Consider the following 18,458-nt stretch of genomic DNA (forward strand, 5'->3'; position numbering starts at 1 on the left):
GAGGTTATCTCGCTCACAGTTTAGTAGGAGGTGGATTCACACCGCTAGTTTATGTGCGTTTGTACGAAACAAGCTTGAGTACGTGTTCCCTGCCTAGGCATGGCACACGCCGACCGTAAAAGCAACCCCCAGACCAGATCAAGATAATCCCGTAGTGGATCAGTCCCTTAGCTAGTTGGTATAAATAAGTTCCATGTCCCCAATTTTTATTTTTAGGTGTTAGGATACCTCCAAAGAAGCCCAGTCCTGATTAATTTATTTTAGTCCCAACCCGTCCCGATGTTATTTTTCTTGGAGGTCACCGAATATCCCTCCCCCCCCCCTTTATTTTGTCCGTAGCTGTGCCCACTCCCTCTTAGGAAGTGCTCCCTTGTTTTCGGCCGATACCGGAAAACAGGAAGCATTTCAAAATCAAATAGGTAAGGGTGGGTCAGTACTAACACATTCACCGTTTAACGTTTTATTTGGTTCATTTATTTTTTATTACTGTTATTTTTCTTTATTTTGGGGTGTTTTTAAGGCTCTCATTATCCCCGCCCATCATCCGCATATATCATACACATCACAATTTCATCCGCATATATAATACACATCACAATTTCCATTTTGTCATTATTTCATTGTAAATATAAAGTCAAAAAGAAAAAAAAAAAAAAAAAAAAGCCATTGTATATAATTTTATTGTTAAAAAAAAAAAAAAAAAAAAAAATTGTACATATTGTCATCTGGGGCTTTAAGTAGATCCAACTCCTAGAGTGAATGCGGTATTGTGGTGATTGCAACTAGTGATAGGGAATAGACAAGTGGACGACCCCCGACACCCATCTTCCCCCCCACACCCTTTCTGGCCTCATGCCACATTTAAAAAGAATTAGTTGCCTGTTTTATATAATTTTAACCCTAAAATTCTGTAAAATTTGTGATTTTTCTTCTTAAATAAATATTTAAATAAGCAGAAAAAAGGCTCGTCTTTTTTCTGCTTGGCCGTCGGGCCAAGCTCTTTTTTCTGTTATCAAAATGTAGTATCTGTTCCGGCAGATGCTGCAATCAAAGTTATATGTGGGGTTGCCCCTACATATAAGAACATTGCTTTTGAGCAATCAGTTTTGGTTAATGTAGTGGGAACCCCTCATACCAATTGTCACTATCCCCCTCCCCTCACTCTCCGCATTAAAAAACGGCCTTGTACCTAATTTGCTCAGTGGGGAAGCAAATAAATAACTAAATAATTAGAAAAAAGGCAAGCCTTTTTTCTATTGTGCTTGGCCTTCGGACCACTCCCCCCTTTTGAGTTGGCCTTGTGCCTAAGTTTTTTGTTCATGTAAACTTTGCCTGAGAAAAAGATTTAATATCTCAAAGGGTAGTATCTGTTCTGATACATATATCGCGCGAGGCAGTGCTGTTTCTGGCGACACATTCTTGTGCCTGGAACACTCTGACAAGCTTTTTGGGTAGCGTTCTGTCCGCACCCCCACTTTGTCCATCTTTCTCTGCTCTCCCCCCTCGCAGGGGGGTGGGTTTCGAGCTGATAATTTATGACCTTCTCATGAGGGAGAGGCGGAAACACTTTCTCTTTTCCCTCCACTAACTTCCCACTCCTTCTCTCAGCACCAGAAAAGGAGGAGAAACCGGCCATTTCGGAAGCCAAGCTACAGCCCGTAGCACCCCAGGCCTCCCTGAACACCAAGGCTTCCTCCTCGACTCCCCAGAGGACAGCTCCCAGGTAGAAGAAAAAGATGATCACAGTGCTTCCAAGAGAACCCAAGATCTGATCGACGCCATTATCGAATCGATCAGAGTACTCTCGGAGGAACCAAGAGCTGAAAAACAAGCAGCTCACGCTCCCCAGGAGGACACACAAATAAAGAAAACCTCCCCAAAATGGGAGGCACAGACAGTTCCAGGGGAAAACAAACCTGTAAGCGGTGGACCACAGCAGGTGACACTCAGGAGCCAACAATCCCCTTCCAGCAAGAAGAAAGAGACCCAGGAAGCAGGGACCGGCAGAGTGGCAACACCTCACATTGATTGGCTGGCGCTCATCCCCCTAGGCAAACCACCGGTCAGCAGAAGCAGCAACAGCAACATTCAAGCCAGACGACAGTGTCCTGAACCCCCAGTGCCAGTGAGGTTCACAAACCCAAATGTCCCCTCAGGAACACTGGGACTTCTTTGAGGCAACTTGCAAGGACCTCATGAAGGGGAACATCATAAAACCCCTCCCAGGCACCGTAGTGGACCTTAAGAAGAGGATAGTGTCCTTTGTAACCTTGGACACAAAGAAAAGAAGTCTCACATGAGTAGATAAGGACAATATGGTAGACCTCCTCCTGGATCTGAAGATCCTAGCAAAATACATATGCAAGAGGTGCTATGCCAAGTGGGACGTCCTACTCCCAAACCAAAAAGAAGCCAAAGAGATGGCTAAGAAGACAAATATGTGTTGGAGAAACATCAAACTCCAACCAGAATACCTTAGTCAAAGTCGCCATGCTAAACATCCCCTGTCTACTAGGAGCCAAACAACTAGGAGCGGTCTTCAACCAGTACGGGGACGTGGTGTCAGTAGGTCCAGCAAGCAAGAAGAGGGACATCCTGACCAGAGACTACATACTCCAGCTGCGCCTCAACAGAGCCGGCTTCAACAAAATACCAGTGACACTGAGGTGCGAGGAGGGGTTACTATCCATCATAGTAGAGGGACAGAGACCAGACTGCTGGCGCTGTCAGCAGCAATGGCACATGACCAAGGATTGCCCCAAAAGAAATCCAACGAAAGCCCCTGCAGCTGCCGACAAGCCTCGTGCCCCAGAGATGACAACCAAGCCAGCGGACCCATCCCCCAGCATTGGATGGATCACAGTAACGTGAAAGGGGAAAACAAAATCCCCCAATTCCGGCCAGCAAACAGACGGAAAACAGGCGCCGCAGAAACAACAATGGCCACCGCAGCCAATACCGCTGAAACGGCCAGAACAAAATGACCAGCAACCACCGCAACCAAAGACGTCACAACCCGAACAGCAGCAGCAACCACAGCAGCAGAAGCATCATTATCATCAACAACAGCAAGAGGTGCAGGACAAGCCACTCCAAGAACAACATCCAGCCCCTGGACAAACTGAATCGGGAGGGGGGCAAGAGAAGGAAGGAAGGACTGCTCCTCGGAAGATGAATCCGCCAATGAGAGGGAGGAACTCCCCCACCGAGAAAAAAAAGGAAAATTAAAACGATAGAAGGAGAAGAAAAGGTGACCCCCACCCCTTGTGAGCATACACTATCCCAAACAACAACAACAACAAAACCCACCCCCACCCCCAAACCAGACACCGCACCAACAATAAACATCACACCAACTGAGCACCAACACCAGACACCACACCCACGACACCAACACCAGACACCACACCCACCACACCAACACCTGACACCACACCATTACGCACCCTCACACCAATGAAAACCGAACCCCCACCGCAAAGAGAAAAAAAAATGAATGAACCTGGGAGAGGGAAGGATCGCTCTGCCTCTCGCGGACCGACCAAAAGAAAAAAACTTTGTTGAATTGACCCTCTGTCTGTCGCAACGGCACTTTCACATCAGCAGAGAAAGACTTTAAAAACCATTGCTGGATTGCCAACAGATAGAGGGAAAAAATGTCAACATCCCCTCTAATCTCCCAGACGCGCCACTCCTAATAACTTTTGTCAGAACTCTGGAGGCTTGCAAGAGTTACTTGTGGTCACTTCTGGAGGCAGTTGAAGGGGCCTATCCGGTAATGGAAGTATTTAAGAAAAACGACCCTTCCTTGACAAACTGTCAAAACAATGCAAGGGAAGGGTCCCAGTGTGGATCCATTCATCTCTCTACAGGGCCCTAAAATTGACCTTTCCCCTAGACATTGGTGGCATTGTGAGAGGCCAGGACCTGAAAAACCTGACCTCCTTGAGCATCGCGTACAACATTGGCATCCTTATGCCAACCGACTTTGGAGCCAAGTGCAACACACCTTAAGGTAGGTAGCATGTCTTTAAATTTGGTCAGTTTGAATGCAAGGGGCTTGAGATCATCGGGCCGGGCAGCTCACCTCCGGCACAACCTCTTGTCCCTGGGAGTGGATGTTGCTGCGATCCAGGAGGCACATTTAATTTCTTCTGCAGACTGTCAGGTGCTGAACCAGGACTTCGATGTTTTCTTGGCATATGGCAGCCCGCGGGGGAAGGGAGTGTCCTTGCTAGTGAAACGAACTCTGTCCACGACGGTCGACATTGTTCATAGAGATATGGTGGGCAGGTTGGTCATGGCTGATGTTGTTGTAAAATATTCTGTGCCTCAGGTGGTCATGGTTCATGCACCCAGCACCGCTCACGAGAGGGTTTCATTCTTCGGTCAACTCGACGTGTTTGTAGACTGTCGGAAGCAGGTAGTGCTAATAGGGGATTGGAACACCATCTTAGATCCAGAGTTAAATAAGGTAGGAGGCAAAACTAGAAGGTCAGAGAGGTGCGAGCCCAGCCTGGCTGATATGATGGCTAGATGCGGTCTGGTTAACAAGTTTCGGGTCAAGCATCCAGGGCAGAGATGTTAACATAAACCAAGAGCGTTTCCTCCTATCCAAATACCTATTTGGACAGGATACTAGTTAGAAGAGGCAAAATAGATTTCCTATCTTGGCCCACGTTCACTTGGTTAGGTCAGTCAGACCATAAACTAGTTATGGCCCAGCTGAAGCTAGGAACTTGGTTTAAATTAGGGAGGTACTGGAAGTTAAACACCTCCATTCTGGAGATACAAGATAAGTTAACAGAATTAATTAAAAAGGCACTAGTGGGGGCGGTTACTGGGAATAAGTGATGGCTAGGTCTAAAAGCCAACAGTAGAAGCTGCTCCGTCAAGTATGCCCAGTGCCTCGCACTAGATAAGGCCAAGACGAGGAAGAGCAGAAACTAGCCCAGGCTACGGGAGAGGGTGATAGGATTAGTCAGGAACTAGCTAAGCAGGACCTTCTATGCGAGTGTTATGAAGGTCAAGTAGTCAGAGCTAGGCTTAGAAAGATAGGAAATAAAGCAGTTAACGCTGACGCTGACGCGCGTCACGAAATTTCTAGGTGTGGCTCGGACAAATACATTGCAAACTTCAGACATCCAGATGGACGCACCCTGGAATCGACTCGGGAGATCTGCGAGGGGTTTCGAGAACATTTCGAGAAGCAATTTACTCAATAACCCCATCTTCCGGTTCTTGAGTTTAGCAACTATTTGGCTGACTCTCCCCATCTTCAAGCGGCTAGAGCAGCTAATTGCGAAGGCCGGGTAATGGAGTAGGAGATCTTTACTGCGCTGAAGCAGGTCAGCTGTGACAGATTGCCAGACTTGATGGTCTGCCATACGAACTGCATTTGAGCATGTCACCCATGTTTCTGCCTCTTCTGACAGATGTGTTCAACCATTGGTTTGCTCAGAGATCCATCCTGGGGCAGGTCATCAAGGGAGTGATCACATTGCTGAGGAAAGGTGACGGGCATGGTGGGGAAGAGTTAGACGATTACAGGCCCATAATTCTGCTAAACACAGAGTTAAAGATTTTGGCAAAGGTCCTATCGAATCAGCTGCAGGTTGTTATCGGCAAGTTGGTTGAACTGAAATAGAACTACGCTGTGAAGGGGAGATTGATTCAGAACAACTTGCACCTGATCCGCACGATCCTAGAGGGGGGAATAGATGATGACACGGAAGCTGCGTTGATCAATTTAGATCAGTCCAAAGCGTTCGATAGGGTCGATCATCGTTTCCTGGCATCTGTCTTAGAGGCCGCCAGTTTAAACCGGACTTCTGCAAGTGGATCTCCGTGATGTATTGACAGCCCACGGCTGTTGTGTAAGTCAACGGAAAGCACTCAAAACCCTTTGCTATCTCTCAGTCGGTTCATCAGGTTGTCCGCTGTCGCCCCTGCTTTACATCCTGGCCTTGGAGTCTCTGCTCCAAAAGATGATACGTGAGGAGACAAATTCAGCCCTGCACAGAATGGCTCTGCCTGGTGGCTCAGCCGTCAAGGTATCCGCGTTCACCAATGATGTCACGGTCTTTGTGTTAAGCTTCAGAGACATTGAGATCATGTTGGAGGCACTTGCATAGTACGAAAGAATCACAGGGGCCAAGATAAACTACAGTAAGTCGGTCGGACTGCGGTTGGGCACCTGGAGTTGCAATGCAAACCTCCCGGCGCTCTTCAGCTGGATGCATTACCCGGTCCGGATCCTCAGTGTTTGGTTGAGACTGGGTCTCCAGCTTGATAAGAGTTGGTTGGAGGTATGGTCAAAGGTGGAGGCTGTGGTCAACTCATGGCTAGGAAACTTTCCTTAAAGGGTAGAGCCGAGGCGTGCACCACATATGTCTTCCTTCTCATCCTTTATCGACTGGCGGTACTTCCCCTGCCTGCACAACACCTAAAAGCTCTTGTTGAACTCTTGTCCTCACTCCTTTGGGACAAAGGAAGACACTGGGTGAGCAGACAGGTCTGTATTCAACATCTGTGTGAGGGAGGCTTGGGAATGCCGGACTAGAATGTCATCGAGACGCCGAGAGGCTAGCCTTCCTGAGCCACTACCTTCAAGATGATCAACCATGGCACCCTATAATTACGGCCGCCTTTCCCGACCTCATTCTCGACCCATCTATTGAGAGTTATCGCGGGCCATCCTGAAAGAGTGCCGAGCTCTGCTAAAACAACTATCAAGGTCCAGCAACCTTGTGACTGCCACCCGTAGGGAACTCCACAGGGATCTAGTGAGGGAGGCTGCCACCGACTCGCTATGCATGCATTTGGGTTGGCAGAAGAGTGAGATCTGCTCCGCATGGAGTTGAGCACCAGGTTCAAGTCATTTGAAATACTCAGAGTTCTCTCTGACCTGGCGATTAACCTGCAACATACTTCCCCTCAACAATATACAATGCAGTTCTGGTTTCTTGGAGTCGCTGGCCTGTTCTCGTGGGACAACGGCCACAGAAACAACTGATCCCGCATTTTTCTTCCAACGTAGTGGGCGATGTTAGGCCGCCGTGTGACCAGGAAAGACAAATGGTCTACATCGCAATCCTGGCTGTGGCGAGAATGGTGATTTGGACATTGAGACTGCAAGATGGCTGGTGGGTACTGCCTTTTTCTGATCAGGATCTGATCGCTTTCTTTAAACACCAACTACGGGTAAAGATCAGATGCGACAGAAGAAGGCTGCATCCATGGCTTTTGAAAGAAGATGGATACAGTTAGCAAGTCTGTGTGTACGAAGAAGGGCCAAATTTGAATACGTGACTGTTCCTCGCTTAGGTGTGGAGCGCATGGTTCCGGGATTTCCATCTGACCCCCACCCCTTTCCAATTTTACTTCCTTCAGCCTCTCAGCCAGCCGAATAAATCTTTTTCCCCTTATTAGAAAGCCTCCAAGATCCCAACCTCCAAAAACAACAATTTTTTCTTTTGCCTCCCCCTCTCGAAATTCAACCCATCTTGGAGGAAATCAAATCTAACACTAACACCCCCCTCCACTTACCACCAACTTTTTTTTTTCATCCACTGTCTAGGACCCCCCCCCCTCCATTTAGAAGCAGCCCGCGAAACCCAGTTTCCTTTACAAACCAGAGTGAAACGGGTGGTCTAGCATTTCAGACAGGGTTGGGAGGGCCTTACTAACCACAATTTTTTTTTCCCTATTTCCTTCGACACACATGAAATTTTTATTAATATTGTTATCTTTTTTGTATTTTTTGGCATAAATGAAAAATGTTTTAAAATTGGGTTTAAGTAGAACCCCCCCACACACACACACACAAATACAAATTTAAAAGATGTTGGCCGAGAGAGAAATCCTTTAAAATTTCCAACAGAGACAAGATTAACCAACCAACCTCACCATCTTTTTTTTTGAGTTAGCCTTGTGCCTAAATGTTTTCTTCATTTTCACAATTGTATTTTTTCCCCTGTGAATAAAAAATTAAATATCTCAAAGGGTAGTATCTGTTCTGCAGATGCTGCAATCCAAGTAATATGTGGGGGCAACCCCACATAGCAGACCATTACTCTTGAAGCAATCAGTTTCGGTCAATGTAGGGAAACCCTTCATACCAACTGTCACTACCAGTTCCCCTTTGGGGGAGCTGATACTCCCTCTCTCCACATTAAAAAATGGCTTTGTGCTTAATTTGCTCTCATGGGGAAGCAAATAAATATCTAAATAAATAGAAAAAAGTTTTTAATATGAATATCAATACATAAAAAAAGTATACGAGTATATATATATATATATATATATATATATATATATATATATATATATATATATATATATATACATATATACACACACACACACAGGTTTTTAAAAATATGCACTTTTGCACATGTTTTTTATTATATACACGAATTGACATTTAGTAAGATATAACGCATATGTAAAAAAAACTTCCAAACTGTATATGGATTCAATATGAGTTTTTTTTTTTTTTAATCTGAGGCATCGCTACATATTTTTCTATTCAAGAATTACTATTTCTTCTGATGAGTCCACAGATGAAATATTCAGTATTGACATACAAATATCAGTTGTTCTTCCATAAATGAAAAAATTTATAAATTTTTGTAGTGAAAAAAAAAATGTTTGGAAAGATAAGGTTTTGGACTGGCGTTAATCGTGACACCTTGCACTGATTATTCTCGAAAGGATGAAACACTAGTGTCTGTAGGTATTTAATAATTATTATAGTAAATAATAATTATATATAATCATTCAGTAGTGTTTGTGGAATATATTTATTTTTTTAAATTCAAGTTATAATATTATATGATCAATTCTTAATGCAATATTTTAAGTTATAAATTTATTATATTTTTACTAGAATATCTTATCCTTTTCTTTTCCAGTTTTAACAACTAGTCCTTTACTTTTCCATGTTTAAGCTTAATCATTATACTTTTCATACTCACATTTTTCTATTGTAATCCATAATTTTTCCAGGCTTCCAATAAATTCACTTGTTCTTTGTTTAATTTCAGTCTTAAATAAATAAAAATACTAATAACGAACAAGATAAATGCAATTGTAGACACCGCACACTTTGCCCAGTCCAAAATAAATGTCTAACAAAAAGTGTAGTTTATCAAGCAACAATATTTGCGAAAGAAAACCCGAATAACAAGAAATATTACATAGGCATGACTTCCTTAGATTTCAAAACCCGATACTATGACCACAAAAGTACATTCAAAAATAAAAAACACTGTATAAAAACAACACTAGCGAATAAATACTGGGAACTCAAAGAAAGCGGACATTCGCTGGTAGTCGAATGGAAAATAATGAGACAAGCTACCACGTGCAGACATTTAGACGACCCATGTAAATTATGCCTCCATGAAAAATTTTCTATCCTGTACTTTAAAGAACCTCAAAATCTATTAAACTGTAGACGAGAAATAGCAAACAACTGTGTTCACAAAAGAAAACTTACTCTAGGATAGCGATACAAAATAGCTTTAAAACTAATAATAACAATAGAAAACAAACAAATAAATAAATTAAACAAACATGAATATACATAAACGATCACACATATATGTATATATATATATATATATATATATATGTATATATATGTGCATGTATGTGTGTACACATAGGTATATTTATATATATAAAAAAAAAAAATAAAAAAAAAAGGAGGGAAAAGATCTACCTTAAACCACTAACCTAGTTCTAAAACAGATCCTTTGTTTGATAAAATGCATGCCCATTGGCTGATAGGAAGGGGCGCGGTGGATACTAGAAAGCTGATTGGCTAACTAGAAATCCTCAACATATATAAAAACAAGAAGCAACCACAGAATTTGCGCATAAACCTGACGAATCCTATAGTGGATGAAACGCAGAATATTCAGTGTAGCTTAATCGCCATATATATTTTATAAATTACTAATATATATAATATATATATATATATATATATATATATATATATATATATATATATATATATATATATAGAGAGAGAGAGAGAGAGAGAGAGAGAGAGATTTATATATAGATAGATATGTGTTTGTTTGTGTGGGCATGTGTTTAAGCTATTATTATTCTTGTGTAATTTTTTGTACATATAAATGTCCACACTCACTTCGGGTGAATGATGGAATCCATTCTGGTATGTTCCCCAAATTCCTTCTTCAAAATCCTTTCTAAGTTTTCAGATGAATACGGGCGTTTTCCACTGAATACTTCATTTTTCATCCGAAAATATAAACCTTTACAATACTGCAATGATTTGCCTGTGAATAAAAAAAATGGGACAACATTAATCATTTATGACATTAAAACGAGAACAGATGAGTCTGCTCAATCGGTATGTTTAGTGATGAAAATTCTATTTAAAACTTGAGTCTGGCTGTAACAAAAGTAAATGTTGGATGATGAAAATAGAGTCGAAAATAGAAAACTTCACATTAGTTAGTAAAGCAAGTTTATTAGAGATCAAGTTAGTTAGACTGACGTGTACAGAATGTTGTGTTATGGGAGGAAGTACGTGGTAGAAACGCAAGGGAGTTTGGTGTCAAAGTGAGCGGATGCTGATTTTGAGACCTTTGCCGTTCTACAGGGGTTGAAATGGAAGATACAATTCATATAAAGGTAAATTACCGTAAAAAGTAAAAAAAAAAAAAAATATGGAATTGTGTTGTTTTTTATTATTCCAATCACAATGAAAAAATATTTTCATGATTAGAGATCACTGCAATGTACTAATGAGAGAAAGAAACTGCTGTTGCTGTTTGCAATAAAAAGCGAAGAACACTCCATATAATGTTACAAGTTGTTTATTGCCATGATGATAATACATATAGAAAGTAGTGATGGGATGATTCCAATATTTTTCCCCTTATTCCGATACAATTCCCGATTCTGAATTTTTATAAGTCTTGAAATATTTAACTATAGAGTTCTTATTTTCTCCGATTTCTGTAAAAAACCACATGTTAAATATGCATATATTTTCCTAAACATAAAATTAGACTTGCAGAGAACTATATAGATTTTAGCTTTACTGATATTTTAAAATCAATATTTATTTTTTGTTATCATTTATTACCAGCAAGGGAAGGTTAATTTTTCTGATTCCGATACCCCCAAATTTGTCGATTTTTCTGATTTCCAATTCTGATTAATTGTCACAACACTAGTAGAAAGATCTTCACAGACTCAAAGTCATATATATGTATTGCCTATGATTCATCCTACGCATCCACTTCTTTGACCAAATCCCAACTCACAACATCCATGCAAGATGACTAGTATCATGAAATCTATTCTGAAAAAGTAGTTTGGACACATTCTTTGATGCCTTAAGGCGGAATTATCCACAAGCAGTAGACCCCAATCGCATCCACAGGCACAGGAAGCACTGAGAAGGCCGGCTGAATACAATGAAGTGAAGACAGAGATTGATCTGGCAATTTGCTCATGCATTTTTTTGGTATTTATCACTAGAAATGGGAATGTTTGTAAATATATGATCTGCATGTGTGGACCACCTTGACGGTGGGGAGGCAGGGGGGGGGGCGCTGTGAACTCATTTAGAACTAGTTCCACTGATCCTGGGTGAATGCTATTACAAATTACATGACAGTCCAATATTTTAAATTACAATGCTGATCACCAATTTTTATTATCATATTCTTGTTTAACGTCCATTTTACATTTTTGGCATGTGTTGGATGGCTTTGCAAAATTGACTTCCAAACTAATCTACATTTATCCAGGTTGCGATTTATCCCTCTTTCAAGTTTATCTGTATCACTTCCTCTCATATTTTTATTGGCCTTCCCCTGAGAACTGACTCAGCTACCTTAATTGGTTTACATCTAATAATCAAAGAACTCTCCCTCATTATTCCAAGGTAGCCATACTGTGTCCGGCTTTGCACGCATCTCCCTATACTGCCCAGATTTAATCTTCCTCCACAAATTTTGTAGATTAAGCAGCAAATATTCCAATGCTTTCAAAAAAGAAATACAAATACGAAAACTATTCAGATGATATAAAATTTGAATATTTGGCATTCCAATTCATACATTTGTGTAGCGATGCATGTATTGGAGCCCTTCCTACAAGATGTCACTGCAAGTATTAAATATGTTGTAATTTAATTGAGTCCAAACTCGATTACTTTTTTGCTTTCATCTACTAAAAAGAGATTCTTATCTTCTTTGTTCTCATCTAAATGTTTTTAAGAGGCATTGTCTGTCACACTTTATTTTGTAGCACAAGGTGGCCCCCTTAAAAGTAGCCCAGAAAATGTAGTAGAGAGGAGGAACATTCTTTTTTTGTTTAAATTGCCTGTAGTGTTATAAAAGATGCTGAAAGTGCTCTCCGTTGACATCTATGCATTTCTAGGCATGTTTAAACAACATTTGCAGATACTGCCTTTAGATCTTCTCTGGTGATTCTCTTGATAGTATTGATAATGTTCTCCTTTAGTTGGTCTAGATTGTGAAGATTGTTTTCATGAACTTCTTTTTAAAGTCCTCTAAAGATAAAAATCACATGATGACAAGTCTGGAGAACGTGGTGGCCATAACTTTTTGCTTATTGTTCTCTCTTCCGTAAACATCTCATGAACGACTGTCAGTGATCTGTGAGACATGTGGCATGTAGCGCCATCTCGTTAGAAAAAGAATTGCATTTTATGGTGTGGTGCCAGTTGGTCGGTAAGAGAAAGATTAGAGAGATAGGGCTACTTTTAAATGGGCCACCCTGTAGCATTACTATTGAGCTGTCATGTAACTTTTAATGGCATTCAAATACCAAAAACGCAGAAGTAAGCTGTCAGATCAATTTTTTATTTGTAATGTATTGTATTCAGCTGACCTGACCACCTCTGTGCTTCCTCCAGCATGGTTGGAACATAAGACAGAAAAGAGCAGATCTATACAAATATCTGGCAAGTCTACCTTGTATTATATTCATGAATATCTAATTTGCGCATGTGCAAAAGTAACAGCAGGAATAATGTTTTATTCGACTTACTGTGCCAAGGTTAACTGCTTTGTTTTCAATTTTGACCCTTGAAAGGTGTGTATATTTGGTGTATTACTTTTAAACACAAATAAATCCTGTTTTATCTTTATAAGTTTTTGCAGTGTTTCCTTTTTCTACTCTTATTCAAGCCTAATATGGCACAGTATCACTTGGACGTAAGGGGATACTATTTGGGACCATCGTATGAGAATGAATAGGAGACTGATAATTCTTACAAAGTTTTGGATTATTTTCTCAACTTGTCAGGTTCACAACATTTTGACCGTTGTGTACACCGGCCTTTTTCAGGAACAGTTATCTGAGAAATTCGGATAAAACCCTTTATTGAAATCACCGGGCGTAAAATGGTCTTGTTCTATGTTTCATGTATTTTAGGCATGCTTGGTGTAATTTTTTTTTTTTTTTTCAAATATCTGGTTGTGGGTTCAATGTAAAGTGAAAGAACTTCAGAAAACAAACTATAAATAAAATATTAAACACAAACTGAAAGCAGTCTGTCTAAAAATGAAGGTTCAATTTGAAATTACAGTTTGTTACTGACTACGATATAAGATACTTGAATAAAGTTGAAGTGAACAATGACCAAAATTTTGTGTACATAACAACGATTGAATATTGGGTATGGAGTACTGGAGGTAACTCCTGACTGAGGGAAGCACAACACGTGGCTGTTTGACAAAGAAATATCTGTAACAAAAAGTAGAAAATGGACTTTAGGTTTACTTTTGGCATCCGCGTAACTTTTGCTTCCCTTATCTTGTCCATTATTCTTAACATTTCATGAGCAATGTTTCTAGCAAAGGGGGGATTACTGTATTTTGAATCGGAATCTATTTCATCTAACACTTATCATTAGCTAGCTTTTGACCTTGAAGTAGTATTTTTTTTTTTAGCTTCTTACATCAAGTGGCTTTATGCCTTGTCTGGAGCGATTTCCATAAAAACCAAACAAAAAAAAAACACATATAGACGCAGTGAACAAAATAATCCATTTGCAACATAAATAATACAGTTAGTTACAATAGTTATGCTTCATAGGGGTAGTACCTACATTACATGCATAGATGAAATCCTAGAATGGGTGTGGCAGTTTAGAATGTGTTGGTATCCAAAAATGCTATATTAACAAGGTTGAATTGGGATCAACAGAAATCAGCTGAGTAGCAAATTAGAGAGATTAACTTCCATGCATCCCTTACAAATCTCACTAATTCTGCTTGTTTGCCACAACAGAACACTGAAGTTTTAATATTATATTTTTATACGAGTGTTTGTTGCCATTTAAGCACATTAGGTTGGATAATTTGCTGATGGTGGGATCCTCCTACTGCTCCAGTAGGTATCTCACTCCTGATGCAATTCTCTACCTATATAAAAGCCAGGTACGATGCAGTACTCTTGCCACATCTGGGCAGAAGCTGCTAGAAGCAGCTTATTCTGCCTTGACAGTTCAAAATAGATTTTGTAGCCTCTTTCTCACAGAAGAGACGTAGCGAGCATGTCTCTGCTTTATTGTTATTTTTATGGCAAGTGCTCGTCTGAGCTTCAATCTATTTTCCCCCTTGCTAAACTTTCACGAAAAACAATCTGGTCAAAACCACTATCAATAATTTCCCACACTCTTTATCTGTGCCTAAACATAAATGTAGATTCTACAAACAAAGCTTCTTTCTTAGAACTGCATACCTGTGGAACTCTCTTCCGATTACCTGCTTTCCAGCTGACTACAATCCGATTGTCTTCAAGTCCAACGTAAACAAGTTCTTGATAAACCGTCCCCCCAAGTAATCCAATTTACAAAATTCCCACTACTTATGTTTACTACGCTATAATCACATTGACTAATGTATACCCATTAACCCTTATCCTTGAGTTGCCTCCGGGGCTTGATAAGTGGTGATTCCTGCGTTAAAAAAAACAAAAAAAAACACTACATCTACCCAGCATAAAAGTAAGTTTTCCTAGAGATGAATCAGATATGATATCATCGTGCGACGCATTCATCCTCCTAGATAAACTGTTGCAGAAGCATGGATGTCTTGAATTGCAGGAAGGTTGGTCGGCCAAGCAAAACTAGGAAGCAGGTGATTAGACAAGACCTTACAAAATGGAATTTAGAAACTTTGGTTTGGTTGTTTTGTTTTACTGCAAATCAACCCTTTTCGGGTTATTTAATGCCGAATCCAGTAATTTTGGAAAACGATTTTATGCTTCAAGTTTTTTTATATCTTCAAATATTTATTCATGGTGTTTGGTTTGATTATTTTGTAGAGGAAAATTGTTTTTGTAGAACATGATTGAGTTTTACAAAGAGAAAGAAAAAAAAACAATAACATTAATGTTTGATCGATTTTAAGTCACGAGGCCAGTATTTTCAGACAGCCTGATCTGGTAGCACTGAATTTAGAAACAGTTGACCTATTGAGTCGTGGGGACTAGAGAGTGAGCTTGTGAAATATCAAGAAAACGTCTAATTTCTGGATAAGTGAAAGAGACATTAAATGAATATATATATATATATATAATTAAAGATAGAGGAAGAGAGGGAGAGGGAAAGAGAGGAGGAGAGAGAGAGCAGCATTACTATACAACACTAGCAAATCGTGCGGTAGTGCCCAGTCATAAAATACACATAAATATATTTTAATTAATGCAGTTTTCATATTTATCATTATAGAACTAATTCTCTATCAATTTTGATCCAATATATAGTAATAATTTCAAAAGTTATTAAAAAAATATGACTTAGGTACTATCTTCTAGAATCGAAACCAAAACTTTTAGCGCTCCAATTTCAGTCATTATTTATCGCTCCAGTTTTGTTACGATCTGAGCTAATGAGAGATGGATACAAAAGGTTAAAAAGTAAGTGACTTTGAATATCTAATTTGCGCATGTGCAAAAGTAACAGCAGGAGTAATGTTTTATTCGATTTACCGCGCCAAGGTTAACTGCTTTGTTTTCAACTTTGACCTCTTAGTAGCAATTTTTGCCAGCTAAAAACCAAATCGAAAGTGTGCTACAGATCCAAATACCTTATATATCAAATTTCAACTCTGTAGACTTAATATACAGAGAAGAGTTTGGTAAGGGAGATTTTTTTTTTTTTTTACATGAGTATCACCACTTATCAAGGCCCAAAGACCACTCGAGGATAAGGGTCAAGAGTATACAGTAGTCAATTGAACAATATAGTAATTGTTAGTAATGGACATTCAGTAAATTTGTTAACTTAAGTGGAACGGCTCATCAAAAACTTGTTTATGTTGGACTGGAAGGCAATCACATTATAGTCAGCTGGAAAGTAGAAAAATGGAAGACAATTCCACAGGCGTGCAGTTCTAAGAAAGAAGTTTTTTTTCATGGAATCTACGTTCGGTTTAGGCACAGATAAAGAGTGGGGGGAATTAGTGATAGTGTTTTCTGCTAGACGGGTGTTACTTGTGAAAGTTTGGTGAGGGGGGACTATAGATTGGAGCTCAGCCGAGCACTTGCCATGGAAATAACGATAAAGCAGAGACAAACTCGCAACATCTCTTCTGTGAGATAGAGGTTGCAGAAAAGAGAAAAGGACATCTCCTACGAGGCTATGAAGTCTATTTTGCACTCTATCAAGGCAGGACAAGTCCTTTCTAGCAGCTCCTGCCCAAATGTGGCAACAGTACTCCATCCTTGGACGTACCTGGCTCTTATATAGATAGAGAATTGCATCAGCAGTGAGATATCTACTGGATCGATAGAAGGATCCCGCTATTTTTCCATCGACCTTGGCAACAGATTTGATGTACGTATTCCATTTAAGATCAAGAGTAAAGGTTAAGCCCAGAAGCTTGTCAAAACATGAGGCCTCCCCAAGACGAGAGCCATTCATTTCAATTGATGCCAGATGGGGATCAGAACGTTAATGATGTAAAGATAAAAACTTGGTTTTAGATGCATTAAAAGTAACCAGCCACTCCTTTCCCCATTGTACCATGTGCTCAAGATCAGAGGAGAGAGAATCGGAGCGCACACACTGACAAGATCACTTTTATATATATATTTTATTTTAAATTCTATGCAATTATGCAGAATGCAGGAACTATGCATAAATAGAATTCAGCCTAGTAGTGAAATGAAACCAATCACCCACTAAGAAATCATGAAAAAAACGAATAAGTAATTAATGCTCATTTTTCTAAAGGGACATGCGAGTTAAACTTCATGTAGTCACTTGCATATCCAAATTAAGAAATTCATTTTTATAATTTTTAAATAGAAAATATAGACTTTTAACATCAATGTTAGAGAGAGAGAGAAAAAACTCAACTTTACAGGTATAATAGATAACAACGAAGCTGAGGATAACAGTTTGAAACATGAATTACAAGTTGTTTTTTGGGGTTTTTTTTTTAATTACATTTTCACCCCAAACAAGGTACATTGCCACTTTGGTGTAGGGAGCTACTATCAGGGGCAACAACTACTGGGGTACTATGTAGGGATTTGGGCAGCAAGATGCCAGTTTATCTTACACTTGGACTTCTGCACGTCAGTACTGTTGGGGAAGCAGGGACCTGGAATGGAATTCCAAAGTCTAGCGGTTCTGGGGAAGAAACTATTGAAGTAGAAAGATCTTTTACATCTAGGGATCTCTACAGTGTGGGGGTGGGATTTAGCAGCCTGTCGGGTTTGTCGAGGGTGCTCACGGCGTGGGAAGTACAAGTGATTGCAGTTCGTCAGAGCATTCACCACTAAAATACTTGTAGTTGTAGAACAGGCAGTTTGATAAACAAGAATAACTTATAAATGCGCAATGACTAACCCTAACCCTAACCCGACTCACCATGCACAATGACTAACCCTAACCCGACTCACCATGGGCAATGGCAAGGGCAAGAATTCCACCTGTGCTTGTGCCTCCAATCCAGTCAAAACATTGTCGGATTGGACGTTGCATGCGGTTTTCAATCTCCATCAGTAATTGGATCAAAACTAGACCTCGAATGCCACCTCCATCCAAACATAAAACCTGTGAAGAAGAGAAAGGGACAGAAGGAGTTAAGATGTAAGTTAATATTTATTGTTTTCAAATAATATTAAATAGTGTTGGGACGACTAATCAGAATTGGAATCAGAAAAATCAGAAGTTTTGGTAGTATTGGAATCAGAAAATTTTGTGCCTATTTTCTGATGACAAAAACGATTCTTTTAATTGCCTTTCTTATTTTGATTCTGTTTAAAGCAAACTCTTCCATTGCTGATAATAATGACAAAATAAATATTAATTTTAATTTTAAATTTAAACAACCAGTAAAACTAAAATCGAAAAGTTATTCCCACAAGTGCTTTTTTTTTTTTACGCATGAGAAAATATTTGCTCATTTAACATGTTTTTATTG

General features: G+C 39.8%; 1 protein-coding gene across 6 annotated transcripts in view; it reads right to left on the reverse strand.

The window, feature by feature from the left end:
* LOC145279928 (85/88 kDa calcium-independent phospholipase A2-like) overlaps positions 1 to 18,458 on the reverse strand; it is a 421,383-nt gene that overhangs the window by 148,265 nt on the left and 254,660 nt on the right. For all 6 annotated transcript variants that reach the window (XR_013868488.1, XM_080131502.1, XM_080131500.1 and 3 more), the window contains exons 12-13: positions 17,935 to 18,088; positions 10,163 to 10,313 (exon numbers count right to left, since the gene is read on the reverse strand). Coding sequence is in view for 5 of the 6 variants with exons in the window: in XM_080131502.1 (XP_079987628.1) it covers positions 10,163 to 10,313; positions 17,935 to 18,088 (305 nt within the window). In the remaining variant the exon portion in view is untranslated. The remainder of the gene's footprint in view (positions 1 to 10,162; positions 10,314 to 17,934; positions 18,089 to 18,458) is intronic.

Source organism: Euprymna scolopes, chromosome 7 (assembly GCF_053919585.1).
Source record: "Euprymna scolopes isolate OS-2025 chromosome 7, ASM5391958v1, whole genome shotgun sequence".
Taxonomy (NCBI): Eukaryota; Metazoa; Mollusca; class Cephalopoda; order Sepiida; family Sepiolidae; genus Euprymna; species Euprymna scolopes.